The sequence below is a fragment of the Gouania willdenowi genome, chromosome 6 (assembly GCF_900634775.1).
Source record: "Gouania willdenowi chromosome 6, fGouWil2.1, whole genome shotgun sequence".
NCBI lineage: Eukaryota > Metazoa > Chordata > Actinopteri > Blenniiformes > Gobiesocidae > Gouania > Gouania willdenowi.
The window spans coordinates 70,547,921-70,575,503 of NC_041049.1; the positions used below are offsets into that span (position 1 = coordinate 70,547,921).

Consider the following 27,583-nt stretch of genomic DNA (forward strand, 5'->3'; position numbering starts at 1 on the left):
ACCACACAAAGGTGTCGCCTTTTTTTTAGCGTTCTCCTGGAAGAGAGCAAGAAAATGTTGGATTTGAGATAAAAAGAGCATTTTTACAAGATCCAAACTTTGAGTCATAACTATAAATGAGGAAGAAAAAAAAACGTTTGAAAATCAATAAATTCATTAAACAATTCTTCAAATGTAAAAGTTGAGTGTCTCTTATCGACGTTGATTTGTGTTATACAAACACTGGGTTGATCCAGGAAGCAAAGCCTCATATCTGTTAATTATATCAGCAAAATTGACAATATCTAATACTTTATTTTAGAGCCAATACCGATAATATGATTGTGCATCACTATTATATCTCTATAATGTTTAATAACATCCATCCATGAGCTAATGTTATATAATTTTACACCACATTGACCAAACAACATTTTGTATCAATTGTAAACATTTATATCTTAAAATAATATATAAGTAAAAATAATTGTTTGGATCACCTCATCTTACTCGTACTATTTCCCCACTTTTATATCAGCATTTCTAATTTCTCTTCAGATTTGTGTAACTGGGCTTTTATTTTCTACAAACGCTGAAGATTATATGAAAATGTACTAAATAAAGTCTGTGTATAATTAAAAGTAGAGATGGAAACATAGTGACATCAATCCGTCCTGCTCGTACACAACTATACTGATGGATATGAAGTGGTTTACTGTCAGTTAAACACACTTTATTTGACGATCATTTACGATAAAAGCCACTTTGTTAAGGTGAGTTAAGACAGTTGATAGAAACAAAGGTCATATTTTACAGAACGCACTTCACAGTAGGCAATGTGTATATAATCAGGAGGAATAAAACAGGCCATGCATGAGACAAAATACTGCTTTTTAAACGTGTCACCATTCTGTGCATGTTTAAAGGCTTGAACAAATCAGTCAATACGATCAAACTGTAATGACAAAAAAAAAAAAAAAACTCTAAAATCAGATGCAAAAAGCATATTCTGTCCCTTCGTGACAGGATTAAATATATAATTAATAATACAGCACTAATTTATTCCCTTTCATAAAATGACTGGGGTTGTGTACCACACCACATCACAATGTCCCAGTTTATGATTTACATTATTAAAACATTCAGTCAGTCTGTGTTGATCTCTTGAAAGATGCAGAAATTATGAAAATGCTCCACAGAAAAAAAGAGTTCCTTTTGCTAAATAACCTTCAGCATAGTTATGACTTAAGACAGTGCAAAGAACATTCAAGAAAAATGTATTTCAACATCCAAACAGAAAAAGACACAGTGGGAATGAGCACTAGAAGGGTAGTCCAGAAAGGAAGGTAAGTTCTACTCTGAGTATGTCACCATGGCAACCCTCTCCAAGAACTGAACCTGCTTGCTGTCTGGTTTTGTCTAAGAAACCCTGGGTTTGTACAACTTCCATCATTCATTTTTAGTCCCACTGTGAAGATTCACCCCTTGGGGTGAAATAAATCACTCTCTTCCGTCTGGTTGCCATGGTAGCTCGTGTTAACTTTGCTTAATTGATGATGGCTTTTTAATCGCGTTCATGCACGTAAGTAACCCAACGTTGACATACTCAGAGTTAATTGACCCACTTCATACCAGCTGTAAAATAATCAGACACTCAGACGTTCCTATCATGGGGTATGTTTATAGATGGACTTGGAGGTTGTTGAACCTCCTTTCTGGACTATCCCTCAGGTCCCGTTGGAAACTCATTTCCAATGTCTGGAACTCCCGCCTACAGATGACTTAGCAGATGATGTGAACCGAGTGCTGGCGGTGGACATCCGACTGGAGAGGCAACCTGCAGGACAAATGAACACATCAAGTTACTGCAGCTTTCAGAGCAGGAGAGGATGCATTGCTGTAGTTTAGTAATGCTAGTTTTCAGGTTATCAATAGCTTATCTATGCAATTAAAATATGTAGTCATAAATAATCACATTATTTTAAATGAACATCCACACATACCACATATCTGATCAGTAGAAAACTACATTCTCTACTGACTGACGGTGTGAAATATTTTCTTACTAAAAGTGTTTGGTAATAATTAGAATTTCAACTGTATTTTTTTTCTTTTCTTTTACAGCATTTTGAATTTTGCCCTCATGCGAACATTTGGAGTCAATGGAAAAGTCGCATTTTAAACGTCACTCTTTCACTTATGGAGCAAATCAATTATTGTTAAAAACAAATCAAAATCCATCTTAATTTATAAAAAGCACTTTTCATACAATAAAATGCAGCTCAAAGTGCTTTTACCAAGATAAAAATAAATAAAACACCCACCCCGTCCACCACACAGATTAAAATAAGGATAACGGCACATGGCTGGGACAGAGGATCTAGGTAAAGACATAAGGAACCAGGAGCAGGACAGACTGTGGGTACAGGGTGCAGAGACACAGCAGAAGATATTCACCATCACTGAGGCTCACGATACAGACAGAACCACTGTAGCCACGCCCATCACACGCAACAACAACAGAAAATAACAATCCTAAAACTATGAAATCAACCCTGAAATGAATCAATAACTAGCTAAAAGCTAAATTATGAATGTGTATCTTGATAACTGTTTCTATATTGTCCTTACTGCTGGTGTCAGAAGACATGAGTATTTCTTCCAACTGCTCTTGGATCTTTGCCAGCTCGTCCAATGTGAACCTCCACCTTTTCTCAGCTGCCATTGGAGGCTTCTGGGAAGTGGGACGTCTCTTCACTTTGGAAGACGGGGGAGAGGCAGGAATGGAGCCAGTTGTCAATCCACATGGAAATTTCTGTGCGATCACCCTCAGACCTGGGAAATAAGTCCAATGATCAGGATCAGTATCAGTATAAGTCAATGAAACACAAAGTGGTTCCCACTAAGGGAGGAAAGTCTGAGATATGATGAAGATAAAGTTAAAGTTTCATTGACATGCAAATTTAACGACCTTATTGTTGACATATTTAGCTATTGAGCTAACTAGCTTATCACAAGGCATCACATGTTGATATTCTACTTTAACACTTTCTCGCTTAAAATGTTTCCAGAACTTTCAAAGGTGGAGAATCAAAGGAGATGTTTAGCCTCAGTGTGATTCTGGTTTTTGTCATTGTAGCTTTGAAATGCATCTTGGGAAACTTGGAAGTATACTTCAGTGGGAACGCTCATCATCCTAATAGTCTATAGTAGACAGTATATGTCTGGTACTAAGTTTGTAGTGTGCCATTTCTTTTTCTCCACTTTTAGACTGAAAGAGTCTTTCTCACACATCCAGAGTTAAATAATAAGTCACTTTACCTCCACTGAGCAGAAACACATTCTCAAATCCTCGCTGACACATCATGGTCGCCACCTGGCTGGCGATGAGTTCATCTTCGTCGTACACAATGATGATTTTCCCCTTCGCATTTTTCTACACAAGCAAGTTAAGGTTTGCAAAGTCAACTGTAGAGCATTATTTACAGTGTTATTTACATTCCACCTGTAACAGTTCTATTATTCAAGGATACATATTGCAGAATCTCTTTGGTGTAGGGGTTCACTGAGCGAGAAAGCATCGCCATTGGGAAACTGTGAGCTGAAGCAAAGAAAGAAGACAAGTGATCAAAACTCAATCATAGCAAATGAAACCCACGTATTGTACCAGCGCTACTCACCAGAGATGATGTGGCAGCTGTCGTACTTTTCACGATAGCGCACGTCCAGCAGCAGGTATGGGCAGTCAGGGTACGGTGCTTTAGACGGGTCAACAACCTTACGTGTTGTCTTCTGATTGTTGTGTTCGGGGCATCGCTCTCCTACGCCGCTGATGACACTGCAAAAATAACAATACAGATATTTATTGCCAAGTTTATCGTTTTTCCTGCGATTGCAGTCATTCATACAGTAGCTCATAAAGGGATTTACTTTTGACCAATGAAATTACATTATTTTTTACATGACTTGCAGAACAGAAGATGATTTTCCTCATGCCTTGTACAGTCTAATATAGAAAATGAAGTAAGTTGCTGTACCTCAGGAGTGTTGACCTGGCTGAGTAGCAGCTCTCCGTTTCTTCAGCGTACTCGTGGTCCGATAGAGGCAGTGAGAGGGCGGAGCCACCGGGCCGCTCAGACACACACTCACTGTCTACACTGGACAGAACGTCTGTAAACAGAATAATAAATAAACGCTGCTTACGTCGTAGATATTCTGCAACATGTTCCAAAGGTTACCATAGTTACTATACTTTTGTTTAATAATCTAATAATGATATTACAGAGTGGGTGGAAAGAAAGATTATATGGCAGTGGATGGATTTTAGGAGCTTTTCTGGAGTACTTTAATACAGTAATTACATTATATCAATATCTAAAAAGTAACTAAACTAAAGATTTTAGCTGACGTGTGTCTCGGCTGGAAATATAAAAACTCTCCTAGAGCCGATAAGACACGCCCAGTCTATACTATAAAATCTGTTAATGTTAACTATCTACTAAATACTCTGTAACTCAATTCCTTCAATCTAACCTACTCGTCAACAGGTGCTAGTTTTATAAAAGGGGTGGGGCTAACAGTGGTGGTTTGTGACATAAGAAACCACCACCATTCTCAGCCAACAGTAAAATCTGTCATTCTTACATTTTTACAACAGAATAAACCAAATTGAAATACTTTGACTAAAATGTCTACTACTACTACTTTATACCCAAATACATTTGGTTTCAGTAATGAGCGTCTCTTTAATGAATATGCATTCTGTCATTTGTTTCATAACTGTCACAGTAAGAGGTAAACAATATACAATATATCCCGACACTAAACAATACCATATCAATAATTACAAATTACACCTTTACAAGTACAAAATGGTATGAAATGTAATTTATTTCATTTTTTTTTCTTGCCAGAACAAGTAAATGTAACTAACTGTAATTCAAGCATAAATATAAAAAACAAGTGGTATGTTTATCGAGTAATCAAATTACATTTTACAAAAAAGTTTAACTTTGGCTTCTACAACAGATTCTGATGAGTTCTTTTTTTTTTTTTAAAGTAACTACATACATCTATAAAAGTGCTCAGTATGTTTTATGAAAATAAAATGCATTTTTGCATAATTGAGTGTGAGGTAGTTTAACAAGGTCTGATGTGGTTCACTGACACCTAGTGACCAGCATGTTAGTGCAACTAAATGGGTTTTTCGTTAAAAAAAACATGATTAAAAAAATTGATTTGGACATTTTTTTTGGATGGATTCAATAATCGCGCATCAAAATATTGTGATATATCACCAAATAATTTTTTTCTTACATGCTTAACATCTATATCTAGTATAAAGAACCTTTATGTCTAATTTTCATTAATGATAATATTATAACAACTAAATAACAATCCTAAAACTATAAAAACAACAAAAGGTAACAATAAACACATGACAGATAATCCTAAAATGAATAAATAATGAGTTAAAAGCTAAATTAAAAAGGTGGGTCTTGAGCCTGTTCTTAAAAACATGAACGTTCTCTGCAGCCCTGAGGTTCTCCACAGACTGTTCCACAGACTGGGGACATAAAACTGGAACAACACCTCTCCGTGTGTCCTGACTTTAGGGATTATTAAAAGTCCAGCACTGGAGAACCTCAGGGCCTGAGGAGGCTCCTAGGGTAACAGTAGTTCTGAAAGATAAGAAAGCCCAAGACCATAAAGACACTTAAAAACCAGTAAGAGAACCTTAAAATCAATCCTGAAACACACATGGAGCCAATGCAGAGATTTTAAAATGGATGTAATGTGTTCCCACCTCCTGGTATTAATCAGGACACGTGCTGCTGAATTCTGTAATAATTGTAAACTTGAAATAGTCTTTTTGGGAACACCAGAAAGTAGAGCATTACAGTAGTCAATCTGACTAGTCATAAAAGCAAACATTAGCGTCTCCATGTTGGTCTGAGAGAGAATGGGGCGGACTCTGGACATGTTCTTCAAACCAGTCTTTTACTATGGTCTACTGCCTGTGTTCATTCATATTATATAAGTCCCGCCTTCATCCTATAGACCCCTATATGAATTAAGAACCCGCTGCGATCGCCCAGCCAATAGACTTCAACTTCCTGTAGCGGAGACTGTCAATCAAAGTGAATGCTTGTGCTACACTGTGCACGGAAACAAGGCCACGTGTCACAACAACAAACGGTTATTACAGCGTAGCGTCATGGAGGAGCGCTTGGCTCTTACCTCAGAAATGTCCATCGCCAAAAAAACAACCATGACCCATAAACCTATCAATGCGACCTCGTTATGTTCCGCTATCCGCGTGTACAAAAATAGAGGCGTGGCTTCTGGTAGATTGGTAGAGGCAGGGGAGGAAGTGGAGCCGTTTATGGAGGAACATGGAGATGTTCCCTTTTGATTTTTCTCTTTTCATTCTCTGGATAATGGCTTTAATGTGAGGAATAAAAGTGTGCTCAGCGTCTAAAACAACGATGATGGCCGACCACATGACCAAACGCTGTGAACCGTGGCTAAGCTAATGATTAATGCAGCCGTGTACATTACCTTCTGCAGGAATGTGCGACTCCGTGTCGTTCTCACTTTCAGTCATGTCTGAAATGGAGGCTACCTGAAGAACCTGAAATAAAGAAAGCTCAGAAAATTCAGGACAAATATCAACCTTAGAAACTGTTTAAAAAATTAAATCAGCAATAGAACAAATATTACAGGAGTTTTTTTGAACTAAGTTTGAACACAATAGTGCTTAAGCTGCTAATCAATATTTAATCAGTGTAATGGAACCAGGTTTTCTAATGGAACTCAAACCACTACCATTGAAACTAGTGAAGTCACCCTGACTATTAGGGCTCAGGCAGCCAAAAATATCCTAACTTTGTTCTATAGTTTTGTGTTTCACTTTAATGTGTCATATGATCAACACGTCCAAATCTTAATAGCATAAAGCAGGTGAATTAGGTGATCATTCTCCATCCTTATCCCCTTAACATTATGATGTACTCCTTCTTACCAGGTGAGCAAACGTGGTCGCCTTCAACCTTTTGAAGATTTCATTCTTCCTGTACTTGTAATCTACAAAAAGACAAAAAAAATATGAAGAATGAAACGAACCTGCACCACTTATATTAATGTTTGCATTCAGGAATTGGCTTTTTTGCTTAAGCTTGCACACACACTATTTCAATAGATAGTTTAACTTTCTCAAACAGATTTGTTTTAATTCCTCTTTAATCAAAAGTAACATCAACATTAAACGACTTGTGCTGAGCGTTCCTGCCATATTCTATCACATAATAAATGATCTTACTATTGATAATAAATATAAACAACAACAACAGAGCACCTAACATACATTAAATATGCTTATATTTGCATAAAAAAAATGTATGTCATTCATCGTGGACAGCTAAATTAATATATCTACACAGAGACACATTTCAATTTGTATATGACAGTAAACAAAAAAAGGATGCATTTGATTTAGCAGAAAATGGCCACAATAACACTTAGATATGACACTTACTTCTTCTAATTTCCTCCAGTCTCTCCTTATGCTTTGTTAGGCTACTGCCTGTTAAAAGAAAATTACAATTTAGACATTAGTCTTTCACACATTTGAGAAGAATCAGATAAAAAACTTTATTTATCCTTGTGGGGCAGTTAGAGAGGCAAAGAGCAGCATATAAAGAAAATTAAAGAAACAATAATAATAAATGAAAACAACTCAAATAATAATTATTATTATTATTCGTTCCTTGGGTTCAGTATAAGCAGACATAGGCAACTGGAGGTTCAGGGGCCACATGTGGCCCATGGGCTTATTTTGTGTAGCCCCCAGAAGTATGAAACCCAATATAACACGACAAAAATACACAAAATGACAACAAAGACACACAAAACAAGTAAAAATAATTCACAAAGTGACAGAAAAAACCCACAAAGCGACAAGAACACACAAAATGAGAACAAAAACGCACATAATGACTAAATAAAACACAAAATGGCAACAAAAAATAAAAATACACAAGATGACAATAAACTAACAATACTAACGAAGACTTGACCCACATACCTGTGTCCAGTTTGGTCTTGACGTGGTCATACTTTTCATTCTTCGGCGTCCTTTTCGTCATGTACTGTATAGAGAACAAAATGATCACTATTTATGAACTAACAATTATATATTAAATGATAAACTGCTCTAAAGGCAAATGAACAGTCTAGACTGATTGTTAGCTAGTTAGCTAGCTAGCTAGCTAGCCATCTAGTCAGGCCATTAGTTGACTGTTAACTCAACTGTATAAGATGATATAAATGTATACATGTATTGTATAGTTTGTAGTGATTACCTTGGTGCTCCCGATGCCCCGGTTCAGCGCCATCTTTGAAACGAACTGTACAAATGTTAGTTCTGAGTCACTGACTGAATATGGTTTTTATGGGCTCCTGAAATAACGCTATCTGTATAAAATCCTCGCTGGGGTTTGGCTCTTGCTTTTTTATGGAACCAATCCACGCATTCTAAATCACTTTGTTCTGCACTTCCTTGACTTTTAAGATCGTGGAAGCGCAGTTGCTTAGCAACAGAAGACGCGCAAACGTCACTAATTTGATGCGTTCATGTTCCCTCGATCATAATCTAACTTTGAGTGTTTTGCGCCCTACTAATGTGTTTAATTTCGAATAAACCCAGTAACAGTTATATTCTATGCATATCAAATTGCAACTTTTAATTGTATTGTACATTTACTAAAACAGAAACGTTTCTTTTCTAAATATAACCTCACACATATCCGTGTTCTCCTCCATCCGCCTCAGTATCCATGTACTTCTCAAATAAATTCATGGATTATTTAACTAAATAGTTTTGTTTTAAAAAAAAAAAAAAAAAAAAAAAAAAAAAAATCGCTTTTTTCTAAAATGGCCATGTTTTTCCTTTTGAACTATTAGTTTGTGTTGAGAAATGATGAAGTTCTACTTTTTTTTATTGTATGGATTTTAACGTAGACTTGAACGCAACGCCTATTGCCGCTCCCAAAACTAGCTTTCGCTGGCAAATAGCAACATTTAAAACTGAACCAAACATCCGGTTAAAGTTTAGTTTCAGGACAAATGAATGAATGAATGAAGACCACAGACTTCGTAACGTTTCAAAACGCTTTTAATTCGATGGTGGCCGCTGCTGTATCTGAGCTCGACAAGTTAGGTCTGACTAAAGCACTGTTAACAGTCACGTACAGACGGTAGAGATGAGACCAGTCTACAGACTGCTGGAGTTCTACTGACGTTCACCATGGCGTCTGTACTGGTAAGTGCTTCTGTCACCAGTACACCAGCACCAGCTCCCAATAACTAAGGCTGCCTTTACACTTCGTGGTTTCGATTATATCGACACGACTGTATCTGAGATTTACCTGCGTTTCAGTTGAGCTATATTATTATTATTATTATTATTATTATTATTATTATTATTATTATTATATAAATGTAAAACCCAGCTAGGAAAATGGCGTTTGTGTAATTACAATTTCAATCATCAGCTCTGATAGTCTTGAGTTCTTTTGCATTTTATTTGATCATATTTATATTTAAAATATGTATTCATTTAACTATGTATTGAAACTGACGGTTAAACTTATTAAACCTACATCATCGTACAATTTTAAACTTTCTACAGCACATCTTCACTGTCCTACACATATTATCCACACAGATTTTTGATGAGTGTACAGTCAGTGTATCAAAAATATTTGACCGTAAACGGTATTCTAAACATAGACTTGAATATTGGAAATGTGGTAGATAATTTTTGGAAAATATCAAAATTTTGTCTGAAAAACTGAATCTTTTGAAGCATTTACATTTTTTAAAACTTCAATTTTTCCACTTTGTGATCCAATAAATGATTTTTAAAAACAAATTACCAACATCTTTCTTCATCTTCATGCTGTCTCGGTGCTATATATATATATATTTTATTTATTTATTTTATTTTTGTCTTACTAACAACATTCATGACAGCTATTTTAAATCTGCCTTTAAAACAAACGTAGGCAACTTTTATCACAGCGGGGCCACAAAAATGTTTTTGTTTGATCAGAGGGTCACATGATCAACATTCATGTCAGCATTTAGAATAATGAATGATCTGAGCATTAATACAGGAAACAACCAACATTTTTTAGTGATTTTTGTGAGTTTTTCTGTCAATCTGTGTATGTTTGTTGTTGTCTTACTTGTAGGGAGGCATTTTGTGAATTTCTGTTGTATGTATGTGTATTTTTCCTGTAAAATAATACATTTTGCATTTTTTGGAGGAATTTTTGTGTATTTTTGTTGTCGTTTTGCTTGTTTATTAGTACTGTGGGTTTGCAGTCATTTTTAAAATGTTTTTCTAGTCTTTTGGTGTACTTTTCTTTGTCATTTTTTGTAATTTTGTCAATCAATCAATCAATCTTTTATTTGTATAGCGCCAAATCATAACCAATGGTATCTCAAGACACTTTACAGTCGAGCAGTCTTAAGGACGGACTCTTCATTTTATGGATACACACATATGCATACATACGTATATATACATATGTATCCCACACCCAACGTGAATTTTGTATATTTTTCTGAGTAATTTTGTGTATTACTGTTGTCGTTTTGTTCATTTTTGTATTAGTTTTGTGTGTTTTTGTAGTATTTTCCTGCAATGTTGCAATTCTTTGTGTGTTTGAATGTATTCTTGCTCTTGTTTTGTGTATTTTTCTGTCATTTTGTACATTTACTTTGGGGGCCGTATAAAATCAATCAATCAATCAATCAATCTTTATTTGTATAGCGCCAAATCATAACCAATGGTATCTCAAGGCACTTTACAGTAGAGCAGTCTTAAGGACGGACTCTTCATTTTATGGATACACACATATGCATATATACGTATATACACATACATATGTATCCCACACCCAACATGAATTCATCATGGCGGCAAGGAAAACCTTCTGTTAAGCAGCAGGAACCTTGTGTGGATCCCATTCCTATGATGAACAGCCATCCACGTTATGCTGTGTTGGGTGTGTGCAGAGGAAAGGGTGGAGACAGAGCCGCTGAGTCTCTGTAACTCCACACTGAGGATCCCACGGACCTGCAAGACAAAAGCCAGAAGGAGTACAGGAGCAAACACACAAGGGAGTAAGCAGACATAGAGGGAGTGTTTGAAAGAGGAATGGGACCCTCTCCGGTCCCTCTCTAACCTAAATGACCTCTCTCTTAACGCCCTCTCCAACCTCTCTCCAACCGAGCATGCCAGACCCCCCCCCCCGGCAGTCTATGCCTATTGCATCTTAATTATGAGCTATGAGCTGGTTCCTAACTAAAAGCTTTATCAAAGAGGAATGTTTTGAGCCTAACCTTAAAGGTAGAGAGGGTGTCTGCCCCCCGAACCGTGGTTGGTAGATGGTTCCAGAGAAGTGGGGCCTGATAACTGAAAGCTCTTCCTCCTATACTACTTTTAGAGACAAATGGAACAACGAGTAGTCCAGCATTTTGAGAGCGTAGTGTTCTGGGGGGATTGTATGGCACTACAAGCTCCTTGAGATAGACTGGTGCCTGTCCATTTAGGGCTTTATAAGTGAGAAGAAGAATCTTGAATTCTATTCTATATTTTATGGGAAGCCAATGCAGAGAGGCTAATACAGGAGTAATGTGATCTCTTCTCCTAGTTTTAGTCAGTACACGTGCTGCAGCATTTTGAACCAGCTGAAGTGTCTTAAGCGACTTGCTCGGGCAGCCTGCTAAAAGAGAATTACAATAATCCAGTCTAGAGGTAACAAAAGCATGGACTAGTTTTTCGGCGTCGCCCTGAGACAGGATAGATCTGATTTTAGCAATGTTACGGAGATGAAAGAAGGCAGTTCTTGAAGTTTGTTTTATGTGAGAGTTGAAGGATAAGTCCTGATCAAATAGAACCCCAAGGTTTCTAACAGTTGTGCTTTGTGCCAGAGTAATGCCATCTAGGGCAGTTAGGCTAGCAAAGGTTTCTCTAAGGTGTCGCGGGCCCAGTACAATGACCTCAGTCTTGTCTGAGTTGAGAAGAAGAAAATTTTGGTCCATCCAGGCCCTAATGTCCTTTAGACAGGCCTCAAGTTTAGATAGCTGATTTGTCTCACCTGACTTCATTGATACATACAGTTGGGTATCATCAGCATAGCAGTGGAAGTTAACAGAGTATTTTCTCATAACATTACCAAGGGGGATCATATAGATACAGAAGAGGATTGGACCTAGCACAGAGCCCTGAGGAACCCCGTAGCTTACTTTAGTGTACACAGAAGACTTATTATTCACGTGTACAAACTGGTACCTATCAGATAGGTAGGACTTAAACCAGTTTAGGGCAGTCCCTGTGATTCCAAGTAATTTCTCTAATCTCTCTAGTAGAATATAGTGATCTATAGTGTCAAAAGCTGCACTAAGATCTAATAAAACCAGCACTGAGAGTCGTCCTTCATCTGAAGCCCAGAGTAGATCATTAGTTACTTTAACTAAAGCAGTCTCTGTGCTGTGTTGAGCTCTAAAGCCTGACTGGAAGTCCTCGAACAGGCTGTTGTTTTGAAGAAATTCACAGAGCTGAGCTGCCACAACTTTCTCAAGAATCTTTGAAATAAAAGGAAGATTAGATATAGGCCTGTAGTTTGCTAAAGTGCTGGAATCAAGAGTAGGTTTTTTGAGAAGGGGTTTGATTACAGCTACTTTAAAGGACTGTGGCACGTAGCCTATTGATAGGGATATATTTATTGTCTCCAACAAAGATGGGCAGACTAGGGGAACAACTTCTTTAAACAGCTTAGTTGGGATCGGATCTGAAAGGCAGGTCGATGGTTTGGAGGATGAAATAATAGAGTTAAGTTCCTGAAGTCCTATATGTGTGAAACAGTTTAGGTTAGGCCTATTTACATTTAATGGTACAGCAGGCCCAGGTGAAGGCAGGGAGTGGCTAATTTTATCTCTAATCTTGTGAATTTTATCGTTAAAAAATGTCATAAAGTCCTCACAGCTGAGGGCTAGAGGAATCATGGGCTCAATAGAGCTCTGACTTTGTGTTAGCCTGGCTACAGTGCTGAAAAGGTACCTCGGATTATTTTTATTTTCTTCAATTAGTGAGGAGTAGTATGTAGATCGACTATGTCGTAAGGCTGTCATGTATTTACTATGGCTTTCTTGCCAAAGTATTCGTGACTCCTCTGTTTTATTGGAGCGCCACATTCTCTCTAATTTACGGGTTGTCTGTTTGAGTGTGTGAGTTTCAGAGCTAAACCACGGAGCTTTCCTCTGACGTTTAATAGTTTTTTCCCTCAATGGGGCAATTGAGTCCAAGGTGGATTTTAGTAGACTAGCAGAGCTATCGACAAGCAGATCCAGTTGAGAGGGGTTATAATTAATATCATAGTTATTTATTGGATGGTGCACTGAGTTTAAGGCAGCAGGAATGGCCTCTTTAAATTTAGCCACAGCACTGTTGGATAGATTTCTACTTGTAACTATTTTATTGCACAGTGCGAGATCCTCTAGGATAATGTTAAAAGATATTAAAAAGTGATCTGATAGCAGAGGATTTTCAGGGTAGACTTTTAGTTCATTAATATCAAGGCCATATGTTAGAACAAGATCAAGAGTATGATTTAAACGATGAGTAGCTTCATTAATAGTTTGAAAAAAGCCAACTGAGTCTATTAGGGACATAAAGGCTGAGCTCAGGCTATCACTATCTTTGTCCACATGGATATTAAAATCTCCTACTATCAGTATTTTATCAGAACTGAGGACTAAGTTTGATATAAACTCAGAGAATTCTGATAGAATTCTGATAAAATGAGGCCGAGGGCCGAATCTGGCCCCCGGGTCACCAGTTGCTTATGTCTGCTCTAAATGCTAACAGCTGCTGTCTTGCACACAGGTGACTGGCTTTGTCAATTAGTGAAGCTACAGCTGACATTTCCATGTGCTAATTAGCTCAGTGACAGATGATATTTCATCATGGATTAGTTGTGGATTAATTGTGTGTTTGACGTTGTTTTTATTGATGAATAGTTAATTAGCGAGAAGAAGTTTTAAATATATGCACCATTGTCTATTGCTAATTAACTTAGTGAGGTAGAACATTGTCTGTTTACACTCTTCTTGTTGCTCAGAATTGCCTAAATTGTATTTCATAAAGTGCCTAAAAGACTATTTGTGAATCTTTATGAGACCAAGGCTGCATCCAAATAATCCCTCCTATCTCCTTTCCTATCCACTTTTCCTTCACCCCGGAAGTGTTTAAGTGGTGACCATGATAAAGAGCGCTCTAATTCTCTAAAAGCATGAGGAAAGGAGGCTCAATGCTTCCTTTATAACCTCCTTTAGCCTAGGAAACACTGATACATCCTTTACCATAGGAGACAAGATAATGCTGACCCACAATTCCTTGCAGCGACAACATTTAAAGGTACACGCACACCTGAACGGAGATCATGTAAGTTATCAAAGCAATAATATGCCTTGAACAACTTTAAACAAACAATCTGAAACCCATATTTTGTTATATTTAGGACATATTATCAGATTATAACTGACATAAAACAGACACTCTGTGGTTTTAGAAAAATAAATCAGAGACATTTTTATCCACATGATGTTTTATTCAACATAATTCATATTAGTGAGTGTGAGCAACCATTCTCAATGTGACGTTCTTTTAGTTTATCTTTTGTTCCTTGTAGCCTGGTAGCCTCTTTGCCTTTGATTTACATTCAAACCTTGGGATTTTTTAGATTATATCAGCAGAAAGTGTTATAAATGTGCTTTTAGTCCATTTTCTAAAATGTGTAGTTTTTCACCACAGCAGACGTCACTAACCTTCATTCAACCGTCATATTATTACGTCACCTAGAGGAAGTGTGTCTGATTGTCAAAACAAACGTGATGGCCTTTTCCTAATTCCTTTAGGAAGTCTCCTAACACCTGTGACGTCGTCCACGGGGGTAAGGAAAAGTGGATAGGAAAGGAGATAGGAGGGAGGATTGGGACACAGCCCATGCCGAGCATTAGCATATGTAGAAAATAGCAACCATGATTAAAGCTAGTCTAAACTTTTTAGTAGTATGTTTAGTCTGTGCGCTTCAGAGAGAATAAAAATAAGTTTCTCCTTCACATTCTCACCTTTATCATCTAACGAGGACAAATTAATTAATTGTGACTGTTTTTTTTTTTTTTAAATCCCAAATCAACATAAACAAGTGTTTTTATTCAGTTCTAACAACAAAATTGCAGACTTTCAATGAAAACTGAAATACATTTACACTGACTAAATAATACACGTGGTGCATTGGAAAATTATTTGTTGTGTTTACTTTTCTTGCATTCTTTGGACTTCATAAGACAATGATAAAAAAGGTACTAATACATTATAATAATCATGGCTTGGATTTATATAGCGTTTTTTTTTTTAGAAAGACTCAAAGCCCATTACAGAAACCATTATTTATTCACATCAGTCATACCGGTGGTGGTAAGCTACAGTGTAGCCACAGCTACCCTGGGGCATACTGACAGATGCCATAGCACTCCTACAACCTCTCTGACCACCACCGACATTCATGCATAATTCATACCCATTTATACAAGGCAATGTGGATAAAATGCCTTGCCCAAGGAAACAACAACACTTGGATAGAGCAGATTTCAAACCCCCAACCCTTTGGTTATTGGACGACCCACTCTAAGGCAAAAGAAACAGGCCAATCCTCTCCAGGTGAACGCTAAGTGAATATTATGTATATATAGATGCTAGGGGTGGTGGGAAAAAAACATTGAAAACCGATTAATCGCATTTTTTGTTATTGATGATTATGAATCAATTATTAAATTTCCAAAGATTGATTATTTACATTTTTAAAATTGTAATACAAACCAGGCAAGTCCTGCTTTTGCCAGCTGTCATACATGATTTAACCACAAGGTGGAGCCATTAACTCAATTTCAATGAAAAAAAAAAATTAGATTCTCTTTTTTTTCGAACTTCATTAAAAAATACAAAACAGTACAGTAGAAATAGTGAAATAACAACCACCAGGGGGAAACATACAGAGGCACAGCTTCAGAGTAAAACATTATACAAAAATATTGATTAGAATAAATAAATCAAATATTAGTGTTTGATGGTTTTCACATTCTGTTTGACTTCATTTTCAATAATAGAATGCAGTGGTTTTTGTTTGTGTATCGACATTTGTTAATGTACCATTTAGCTGAAAGTATAATAATAAATAATAATAAAACAGCTTTATTAGCGTGAGAAACAAGTTTAAATTGCCAAAGCAAGTGTGACAGAACGATGTACACACTAGGGCTGGGCTATACTGTATATCTAGATTCAAGATACATTGAATTTTCTATTTTGAAGATATTGAAAAAAATAAATAAATAAATATACATATATATGTATATTAGGGATGTAACATTTCACTCAACTCCCGATTTGATTCAATTCACGATACTGGGTTCACAATATGATTCTCTCACGATTTATTTTACAAAATGGGACTGTAGACAAATGATGACTGAAAAATATTCCTTTATTTTTTGGGGGGAAAAAAACTCGAAAATACTATACTGTTTTCCTTTTATTTTTCATATTTCATTTCATCTTTCATTTCATAACAATGAAGTTATGTGTTATAAAAGGGGAAAAGGTTACGTACTGAATTTAACATATATTTATATACACACATATGCATCCGATTATACATATATACCTACATGCATGGATAGACTATTTATATATTCATAAATATAGTGAGACTATAGGGTCTATGAGGGGTGGCGGTCAGTGGTTCTCAAACTTTTTTGGCTCTGGTCCCCCCTTTCTATTATTTCTGAATCCATGTGACCCCCCTTTGTCTGACTACAACATTTTGAAACGATTAAAAAAAACTAGATCATATAATGATGGAATTAATTAGTGATAACACACAATTTAAAGTATTTAATTTCGTAAATAAAAAGAAATAAACAGTATTTAGTGGTTCTCAGCTTTTTTTCGATCGTGACCCCATTTGGGTGTCAAGAATTTCTGGTGACCCCAAAGACATTTTTATTCTAGAATTAGTTTTTGATTTATATTTTCTATAATAGTTTACTTCAGACTGTGCAAATTTTTATTTCATATTTCTGCAATATCTATTCATAATAGATATTGCATAACTCCTAATAATAACCAAGACTGACACTTTATTTGTTCATTGTCTACTCTCTCTCTTTTTAAGAACTACCTTCATCATCATCATCATCATCACTGGATGTAGTTCATTACTGTCCTGATGATGATGATGATGATGATTGTTGTTGTTGTTTTTACAGGAGGACCCCACCCTGGAGCGACACTTCCAGGGACACAAAGGTCCTGTCAGCTGTGTAGACTTCAGTCCAAATCATAAACAACTGGGTAATGCCTGTCGCTGCTGCAAAATACACACAAATGTATCTCATTTAACATTTCAAGCATTTTTTTCCCAGATGATTTAAGAAGAATAATAGAAGAATAGAAGAATTAATGAGATGATAAATGCTTAATTTAAAGGTTGTGCTATTTGTGTACTTGGTGAGGAAGACTTTTATTATTAATTAAATCAAAGTTTAGCTGTAAAGTCGTGGCGTTTTTTCTATTTGTGTGTTTAATGCAGAGAACAAGTGTCATGTATGTAACAGTACATACTGTATGTGACAATTCAGTGGTTTGTGTTTAATTTGAGTCTGCTCAATGGGAGCTTGATGATATGGAATAGAATATGATTGAATAATAGTGAATACAATAATGTTGAATGAAAAGAAAAAAAAATCAGCATCGTCTTGGACATTAGAATAGAATCGAATAAACCTTTATTGATCTTCATAGGGGAAAATTTCACGTTGCAGCAACACCACACAATAGCAAAAGAAAACAGTAAGAACAAAATTAAATACCAACATAAGATAATAGTACAAATACACTAGTGGTGTGCCAAAATGTTGATATATTGCGATATTTCGTCTTGCCGTACGTTATTGATACACTGGCACCAAGCATCGATTTAAAAAAAATAATAATTTTTTTCTTTTTTGCAACATACAAGGCATGACATATATTAGGGATGTAACGATTCACTCAACTCCCAATACGATTAGATTCACGATACTGGGTTCCCGATACAATACTCTAACGATTTATTTTACAAAATGGGGCCGTAGACAAATGATGATATAATATAAAATATTCCTTTATTTTTTTCGGGGAAAAAATTGAAAAAACTGTACTATTTTCCTTTTGTTTTTCATTGTCAAAAGAATCCCTTGATAAACTATTCAAAACAATGCAATTTAACTAAAAATAAATTTTGAATAAAATAAATAAAAGAATAATACAAATGAAGAAGAAGCCTATTAATTTAAATTCTGGTTCTATAGTAAACAATGCAAAACTACATAATAGTTCTTTTTCTTTTTAAAAGTGCAACTGAAAATGTATTTTGTGCCTTAACAATTTAACTTTAAAAAAAAAAAAACAGTCATTGCACTGTATTTACAGCAGATATTTGTTTGGACCAGCAGAGGGTGCTGGTAACCCAGTGGTCGGTTGGCATGCAGATATTCTAGCAGTGAAGAAGAGATGCTATGCTAGCAGACAGAGCTAATAGAAAAACGGGACTTTTACAGATATTCATGTAGTATTACAGATATTCTTTCGGTGCTAAAGGGGTAAGGAATCATTTATCAACATGTTTAAGAGTAGAAGGCGGCCAGAAAGAAAGTAGTAGGAGATTCCGCCCGCTGCCTACACTTCTGGACAAGAGAAGGATAAATATATATAGCCCTGCTGTTTAAAAAAATGTAGTGCGAATCAGTTTTGATGTGAACCGCGATACCCATGAACCGATTTTTAACTGCCTTACGACTAATCGTTACATCCATTATATATATATATATATATATATATATATACTGTGTATATATATATATATATATATATATATATATATATATATATACTGTATATAATAAACAGAGATAATGCAGTACATACACAGTACAATGAGACAATAGGTGAGGAGTGATATTTACAGTGCGTGCATGTCCTGTGAAATGGATTCAGTGCAGTCAATAAATTCTGAGTTTTTTTTAGTGACAGATATCGTAATGTATCGTGGACAGAATTTCCTGCAATATATCGATTATCTCAGAATCGCTGTATCGTGATATTATCATTATCGTGGGCAAAAATTTTGTGATCGTATGGTATCGCTAGGTACTTGGTGATACCAACCCTAAAATATACAACTGTGGGATGGGCACAGATTAAAAAAAATATATGCAAAAACAAAATAACAAGAGCAATGACATTAAAATAAACACAACAATGTGCAAATGACAAATGAAGGAATATGGTTGAATCAGTGTTGTTATAGTTATTGAGTTAAACAGTGGTGTTGAGCAGTGGGTGCGAGGAGTGATATACGTATATGGTGATATATCGCGATACTGTTCCGCACGATCGATTATCGATATGCTCCCGCTAAGTATCGATTTTATTTATTTTTTATTTTATTTTATTTTATTTATTTATTTTTTGGAATTTTTGTTTTTAAAAAAACTTTTCTGCTTTTTCACAAAATTTTACTGTTTGTTGAAGGAACCAATATATTGTTTACTGGAATATTTCACTATAATGATGTCACTGGTAAGAAAGACCCTATTTATTGTTTACATTTCATAGGACACTTTGTCAATTTATTGTCTTTCAGAAATATAAAATAAAAAGTGTATTTTTTCACTTAATCTTTTTTTTCTTATGTCATAGATTATCGTAGATTGATTTCTGACCAATATATCGATAATCGCAGTATCGTCATTTCATGAGATAATCGTTATCGTGAGCTTTGTATCTCGTATCGTATCGTGAGGTAGCCAGAGGGTCCCACCCCCCGTGCTATTATCACCTATAATAATATCATCGTAATCACTTACTATATAATAGACAAAAACAACATGTAAACACCATCAGTGAGAAGATGGTATAGCAGTCCTTTGGGTTTTTAAAATAATATATAGTCTTTAATTATTAGTGAATTCACGCATGACAGTGTGATTAGTGTGTTCCTATTTAGACTTAATTCATGGACTTAGCAGATGTTCTTCCCAGAGTGTCTTCAGTGTTGGTTTGTCCTTTTCCACAGCCTCTGCATCAGCAGATAAGAGTCTGATGATCTGGCGTCTGGCTCCTAAAGGCAGATCCTTACGCTTTGTGGGTCACCAGGACGCCCTTACAGGAGTGCAGTTCTCTCCTGCTGGAAACCTGGTGGCCACGTCCTCCAAAGACCGAACCGTTAGACTGTGGACTCCTCACATGTAAGCTCCGCCCCCAAAGTTGGCGCTGATGTTTTAAATGCAAAATGTGAAATAATAGTTGTTGAATCCGTGTGCCCTTTGTTCTTTGGTTGTTTTGTTTTAAAATTAAATCAAAATAACTAATAAAAGGTGTGGTTATTTTGTTTTAATGACTTAAAACCAAAATGTAAATACAGAAACCACAAAAACCAGAAAAGCAGCGTTTTTGTGTTTTTAAAATTCAAACATTAATGGTAAAATCTTGTTCTGTTTGTAAGATATTTGGATATTTACAGGGAAATTAGACTTTAAGGATGTCACATTGACTGTGAGGCTGGTGTGAGGAACAATAGATGTTAGAACTTCTACCATAAGACACTTTTGCAAGAACAATTTCAGCTTTTTTGAAGGCAGTAAAATTATTTATTTTGCGCATTGTAATACCACTAGTGTCTAACGCAGCTGTCAACACACACAGAAGCTGATCACAAGGAATGAGGAGCACCAGTAGATTCATTACACCACATCTGGTTCCATCCATCCATCCATTTTCTGACCCGTTTGTTCCTGTTTTTCAGGGTCGCGGGGTCTACCAGTGCCTATCACTGGCCCACACTGGGCGTTAGGCAGGTGTACACCCTTAAGTCAGTAAAACAAAATAACTACGCCATTTATTTGTTATTTTGATTTGGTTTTAAAACAGAACAACCAAAGAACGAAGGGTACATGGATTCTGCTGAATGAGTGATGTGTGTATTTCTGGTGTCGTAGGAATGGAAAGTCCACGGTGTTGAAAGCACACCTGGCTGCTGTGCGCAGCGTTGCCTTCTCCTATGACGGCCACAAACTGGTGACAGCGTCTGATGACAAGTCAGTGAAAGTGTGGAGCGTCCATCGGCAGTGCTTCGACTTCTCCCTCTCTCAGCACACCAACTGGGTGCGCTGTGCTCGGTATGAAACATTTCAGTCGTCTAAACCACACAGAACCCATAAGTAAAATGAACAAATAAAGATTAAACAGACAGGTCATTTAAAGGGAATATTGTCTCCATTTCTGGTGGCTGCACGTAGCTTTAATTTAACTTTTACTCAATTTACACAGTTTTTGTAGCATCTATAAAACAGTTGATAGACTTCTGATCAGGCTTGATTGCAGTGTATTGTGTATTATTATTTTAGGACTGGGTGATATGCCTGAAATATGTATCAAGATATAAGTGTTTATTATCAGTCTATATTGATTGTTTTTTTTTTTACCTGTTCAAAATAAGGACCAGAAGAAAAAAAAGGCCAAATTTGATAATTTTTTATGTTAAACATAATCTTTAACATTTAAATAGAGGTCTACAAAACTATGGAAAAAAACTATAAAGCATAATATAAACAATAAATAAATGCTTAATCAAAGAAAATGTGCAGCACATTTTATAAATAGTTAGTGTACTCCTGAGGTAGAACTAACATCTCTGACATGAAACCAACAGCAGGGAATGTATTAAGAAAATATTATGAAGGCAATTTTGGCATTTATTTCCTTATTTATAAAGAAATTATTTTCTAAAAAAGCATGTGAAAAGGAAAAATAACTAATAGTGTTTTTACTGTTTTATATAAACCACTGCTGCTGAATCTAGTTTATTTTATATCTGATAGTGAGTTACATAAAGTTATGGTTGATAAATATTTCTCTGATTTCCTCTAATTAAACCAGATCATGTTGTTGATTTAATCATTAATTACTGAGAGCAGAACTAACAGTATATTTAGGTGTAATTATCACAATAGTTGCATTACTGTCTAATGGGACCAGTTTTGTCTTGTGATCATGTGAAATATAATAAAAAAAAATATTGCGTTTCACAAGTTGGGACAGATGAATAGCAACATTAGTTTGAATGCTAACATTTATGTCACACGACATGTGACATGTTAGGTTTATCCTTCCATACAAGTGTTAAATCTGACCATAAAGTAAATCTGTGGCTATTTGTGGTTTGATTGACAGTAAGCGGTGTATTTTTTACTCATGTGAAGTCGTTAGCGCTTAGCCCAATCTTATGTTTTGATGGGTTTGCTAAGCATGGGTTAGCTTAGCTTAGTTAGCTTTCTTTGGGTGGATTTGTCAGAGGATCTTGGTCTTGTTCACTTTGTCGGGTGTCTGGTCTTTAACTAAGTCATGGTGCATGATGTACCAGTGTACAGCAGCTTTAGGTAGGCTAGGACAATCAGCTGTGTGTGTGTGTGTGTGTGTGTGTGTGTGTGTGTGTGTGTGTGTGTGTGTGTGTGTGTGTGTGTGTGTGTGTGTGTGTGTGTGTGTGTGTGTGTGTGTGTGTGTGTGTGTGTGTGTGTGTGTGTGTGTGTGTGTGTGAGACGGGAGGGGGAGGGGCAGCAGTGCCCACTGACTGCGTTGTTTCCTCGGGTCATTTTTTCAGGTGGTAAAACATGAAACCGCTAATGTACACGGCTACTTTGGAGCGGCTCAAGCCGTTTATCTGCCTACATACCCCATAATGCCTTGCGGTTCTGGGTCAGGGGTTGTTTCCGGGTTAACAGAGTTCTGCGAAATTATCGGACATTGTATTGGACATATATTCTATTGATATTGATTACATCTCTGTCATGATATATGTCGTTGTCGTTTTATTGCTCAGGCATAATCTATTGCAGTTTCTCAAATGGGGGTACGGGATGGCACTACGGGGGTACTTGAGAGTGAGAGAGGGAAAATTTAACAAATGAAAGCATTAAAAATAGGGATTATTATCCATTATTATCATACTAAATATTACCAGCAACTCAAAACAACAACAACAACAACACACCCTAAATTGGAGAAAAACACGCAAGATCATTATGAATACATAAAAAACAACAACAAAATAAGAGAAAAATTTACTGAATAATAAAAAGAAAGACAAACAACAACAAAATACACAAAATGACGGCAAAAAACACACAAAATGATGATAGAAATGATCTTGATTAGAACATCAACTGAAAATACAAAGGTCAGTGTTCAGGAGGGAGAAAAATGATAAAAACTATAGAAATAAATCTATTCAGGAGGCAATAAATACTGTATCATTCACTTATTTACAAAACGAGATTCTTTAAAATGTGTTATCACTCATTCATTCCATCGTTATGATCTATATTAGTTGTTTTTTCACAGAATTCTGAGCATAATGTTCTGGTCAGGCATAAGGGGGAAGTTAGAGAAGTGGTGCCTGGGACAAAAAAGTTTGAGAACCACTGCTCTGTTGTTTATGTGACGGAAAACGTTGACATTTCTTGCAGATTTTCACCAGACGGCAGACTGATCGCCTCCTGTGGGGATGACCGCTCTGTGCGGCTCTGGGACACGTTTAACAGACGCTGCATCAACTGTTTCACTGACTATGGGGGGTGAGTGCTGCGCTGGGTGTTTTATTGATGAATATTTATCAGTCAATCAATATTTATCAGTCTATCAATATGTATTTCATACAGAGCTGCAGCTCAAAGTGCTTTTACAAAGTTAAACCCCTCCATCTACATAAATCTATAAAAGTGCTCAATATGTTTTATAAAAATAAAATACAGTTTTGCATAATTGAGGAGTGAGGTATTTTAACAAGGTCTGATGTGGTTCACTGACACCTAGTGACCAGGCGTTTACGTACTATGCATATGTTAGTGCAATTAAATGTTTTTTTTTTCGTTAAAAAAATTTATTTGGACATTTTTTTTGGATGGATACGATAATCGCGCGTCAAAATATTGCAATATATCACCGAATAATTTTTTTTTTTACAAGCTTAACATCTACATCCAGTATGAATAACCTTTGTGTCTAATTTTCATGAATAATGATAATGATCAATTAATCAATTAATATTGATTTATTTATTTTTTTTAAAAAAAGCGATTTTTCATCCAAATAGATGCAGCTCAAAGTGCTTTTACAAAGTTAAAAACCCGGAAATTTGAATCCGATATTCATTGTCAGGCTAATATCGGACCGATATCCGATATCGGATCGGGACACCCCAATACAAAAACATAAAAGATAACAATCCTAAAACTATAAAAACAACATAAAAGATAACATTCCTAAGAATAAATAAATAGTTAAAAGCTCATTTGAAAAGGTGAGTCTTAAGCCTGTTCTTAAAAAACATTCATTGATTAAAACTCACAAGCTTCATTTTAGTATTTTTTTTCTCCTCAGATCAACAACATTTGTGGAGTTCAACCCCAGCGGGACTTGTATTGCATCCGCAGGAGAGGATAGTTCACTGAAGATCTGGGATTTACGCACCAACAAGCTGATTCAGCACTATCAAGGTATGTGCACTATATGATTACTGCAAGGTTGGATCCATTTTTTTCATCTCAGTCTGATTGTCTTTTAGTTTTTCTGTATTTCTATTTTTTCTGTACTCTACAATATCTATTAATTATTTTATTTCTTTATTTTTTCCTTCCTGTATTTGTATTTAGTTTTCTTGCTTGCTCTTTGTGTCTTTGGCTGCTGTAACATGTCATTCTCCCCACTGTGGGATAAAATAAAGTATAATCTAATCTAATGTAAACATTTTGGTTAGCAAACGAACGCTACTGGGGATCATCAATCCGTGTATCATTCGTTCATTCGTTTTTCATAACAAAAACATGAAAAACGAAAAAAAAAAACACATTTGTTTCCAAAACCAAAATGAAAAAATGGAAAACGCCTTTTTTTTTTTTTCAAATTTAAGCTCTTTTGCTTCGGGAGAGAAAATTAAAAACAGAAAAGGAACACCTTCATTATTTTTCTCCATTACTGATTTGCCAAAGTACGTGACCCAGAAGTGTACTCTCATCCGACGCTAACGGCTATGCTAACTGCAGTTTGGCATGACAAGATCACTGCTTCCAACTGTGCATCAGAAACGTGTCCTTTTCCCTTTAGCTAGTGTTGAACACAGAACCTCCTCACAGACATTTAGGAGGATTTAGAGACTCCTAAATGTTGCAGAGATAAAGATATCTCAGAATATGTAACGCTTCACTTCTGGGTCACGTACTTTGGCAAATCGGTGATGGAGAAAACGAATAAAGGTGTTCGTTTTTTCGTTTTCTGTACCGAAGCAAAAAAGCTTGAATTTGAAAAACAAGGCCTTTTCTGTTTTTTCATTTTGGTTTTGGAAACAAATATCAAATAATGAGTTTTTTTTTCGTTTTTCATGTTTTTGTTACATAATGAAAAACGAATGAACGAATGATACACGGATTATCATCGCTAACATTTTTTAAACTGTACCTGCATTCCATCCAAACATTGTTCTCATCCTCTACTGGTGCCTACGTTTAAACAACAACACTGCCAAAGTGACAGAAAGTATAAAGTTATGCCAAAACAACGACGGATGTTGATATTGTAAACATCATAAACACACCAGAATAAAAGTGGCGTCTTTTCTGGCAAAGAAAGACCAAAAATTAAGTAAAAATGAAGTAAAAACACTTTTCCGCTTCTGCACAGTTTTTGAATTCTTCTAGAGGATTCCCAATCCCACAATGCAATGTGAGAAACTTCTCTGAAGTTAGGTCACATGACCATTTGTGAACAAACGAATGTCTTTATCTGTGCTATTAACAATGTTAGTTAACATCCCCAGCAGCTTTAATCCTATGATTCATCTAGATTACTGCATCGTGTTGTATAAATGTGTGTGTTTTTGGATCAGTCCACAGCACAGGAATCAGCAGCTTTTCTTTCCACCCATCAAACAACTACATGATCAGCAGCTCCACTGACGGCACGGTTAAAGTCCTGGACCTGCTGGAGGGACGGCTTATCTACACTCTGCATGGGCACAAGGTGGTGTTACATTACGGATCTATTTTACACCATAAACAATAGAACAGTGGTTCACAAACTGTTCACTGTCCCGTACCCCTTCAGACATTTAACCTGAAGCCATGTACCCCCCTACCGCTGTACATTTAAAAACATAATATTGTAATGCAGAGTTTTTCAACCTTGGGGTCGTGACCCCATGTGGAGTAACCTGGAATTCAAATGAGGTCCCCTGAAATGTCTAGTAATTTATAATAGTAATGAAAAAACTGATTAAAAATGTATTTTCAAAATATTTTTAATTATCATTATTTTTAAAATTTTAACACATGCACAAAACAATCTTAAATAATGGTATTTTATACTTTTTAAATATAAATCTAGTTCAAATAAAATGCAGTATAAAAATATCTTTTACTTTACTCAGATCTATGGACACAGGTCAGATAGTGGAGCCCAGAGCTCACAGCATCACATGTGAACATTTTTAAATCAAAGTTAAAGGCACTTTTTTTCTCTACTGCATATGATTGAGAGAGATTTTTGGTCATGTTGTTGTTGTAATGTGTTTGTTGATTATTTTACTGATGATTTTAATTGATTTTACTGATGATTTTAAATGTTCTTATTGATTTTAAATGTTCTTATTGATTTTAAACAATTGAATGTTTTATCATGTAAAGCACATTGAGTTGCCTTGAGTATGAAATGCGCTATACAAATAAATTTGCCTTGCCTTGCCTTTGTGCACTAATTCTGGCAACAACAAATATTATCAAAAGCTAATTTTGGGGATCCCTGATGTAATGTCATTTAAAACCTACAGTAAAAAAATAATTAAAAAAAAAGATGCATAATCTGTAAGGAATGTAAATGGGTAAAGTAATGTTGCTCACATTAGTGCTTTTTTTTTGATGCGATTGTTTTTCTGTCGCCATGTCTTACAATTTGTGTTAATGCATGGAGGCTTCTGACTGCTGCTCCATTTATATTCTAGTTTATAAATTCTATAAATGTACCCCTATGACAATTTGCGTATCCCTGGGGGTACCCGTACCCCACTTTGGGAACCTGGGGAATAGACTAAACTTTTAAGATTGTTCTTGACAATTGTCTTTAGTGTGTGTGTTTTTTTTTTTGTTGTTTTTTTTTTAGAACTTTTTTTAATTTTCAAAGTAGACAACTGGTTCATTTACAAACACAATTTTTCTAACTTATTAGATTTTCTAAAATTCTTACAGCTGTATCCATGTTGTGTCATGATTGACGGATAGTAACAATCAGATTTTAATAATAGCAGATCTGAGCATATTTCAGCCAGAAATACATTACTTTAGTAAAGTGATGTAATTCATAAAGGCAAACAGGTAAGGATTAATC

General features: G+C 35.7%; 2 protein-coding genes across 2 annotated transcripts in view; one reads left to right on the forward strand and one right to left on the reverse strand.

Annotated features, from left to right (window-relative positions):
• Positions 1 to 631: 631 nt before the first annotated feature.
• Positions 632 to 8,579, reverse strand: cep41 (centrosomal protein 41). Its single transcript, XM_028449233.1, has 11 exons — positions 8,343 to 8,579; positions 8,066 to 8,129; positions 7,517 to 7,564; positions 7,004 to 7,065; positions 6,541 to 6,613; positions 4,017 to 4,149; positions 3,660 to 3,817; positions 3,513 to 3,580; positions 3,301 to 3,415; positions 2,611 to 2,814; positions 632 to 1,816 (listed from the first exon to the last, which is right to left on the reverse strand). The coding sequence occupies exons 1-11, from the start codon at positions 8,373 to 8,375 to the stop codon at positions 1,725 to 1,727; spliced, it is 1,050 nt and encodes a 349-aa protein (XP_028305034.1). The 5' UTR covers positions 8,376 to 8,579; the 3' UTR covers positions 632 to 1,724.
• Positions 8,580 to 9,039: 460 nt separating this feature from the next.
• poc1b (POC1 centriolar protein B) overlaps positions 9,040 to 27,583 on the forward strand; it is a 56,362-nt gene continuing 37,818 nt past the window's right edge. The window contains exons 1-7 of the mRNA XM_028450244.1: positions 9,040 to 9,301; positions 17,380 to 17,464; positions 20,229 to 20,400; positions 21,151 to 21,330; positions 23,677 to 23,784; positions 24,590 to 24,705; positions 26,091 to 26,224. Of these exons, the coding sequence (XP_028306045.1) occupies positions 9,287 to 9,301; positions 17,380 to 17,464; positions 20,229 to 20,400; positions 21,151 to 21,330; positions 23,677 to 23,784; positions 24,590 to 24,705; positions 26,091 to 26,224 (810 nt within the window). The 5' untranslated portion in view covers positions 9,040 to 9,286. The remainder of the gene's footprint in view (positions 9,302 to 17,379; positions 17,465 to 20,228; positions 20,401 to 21,150; positions 21,331 to 23,676; positions 23,785 to 24,589; positions 24,706 to 26,090; positions 26,225 to 27,583) is intronic.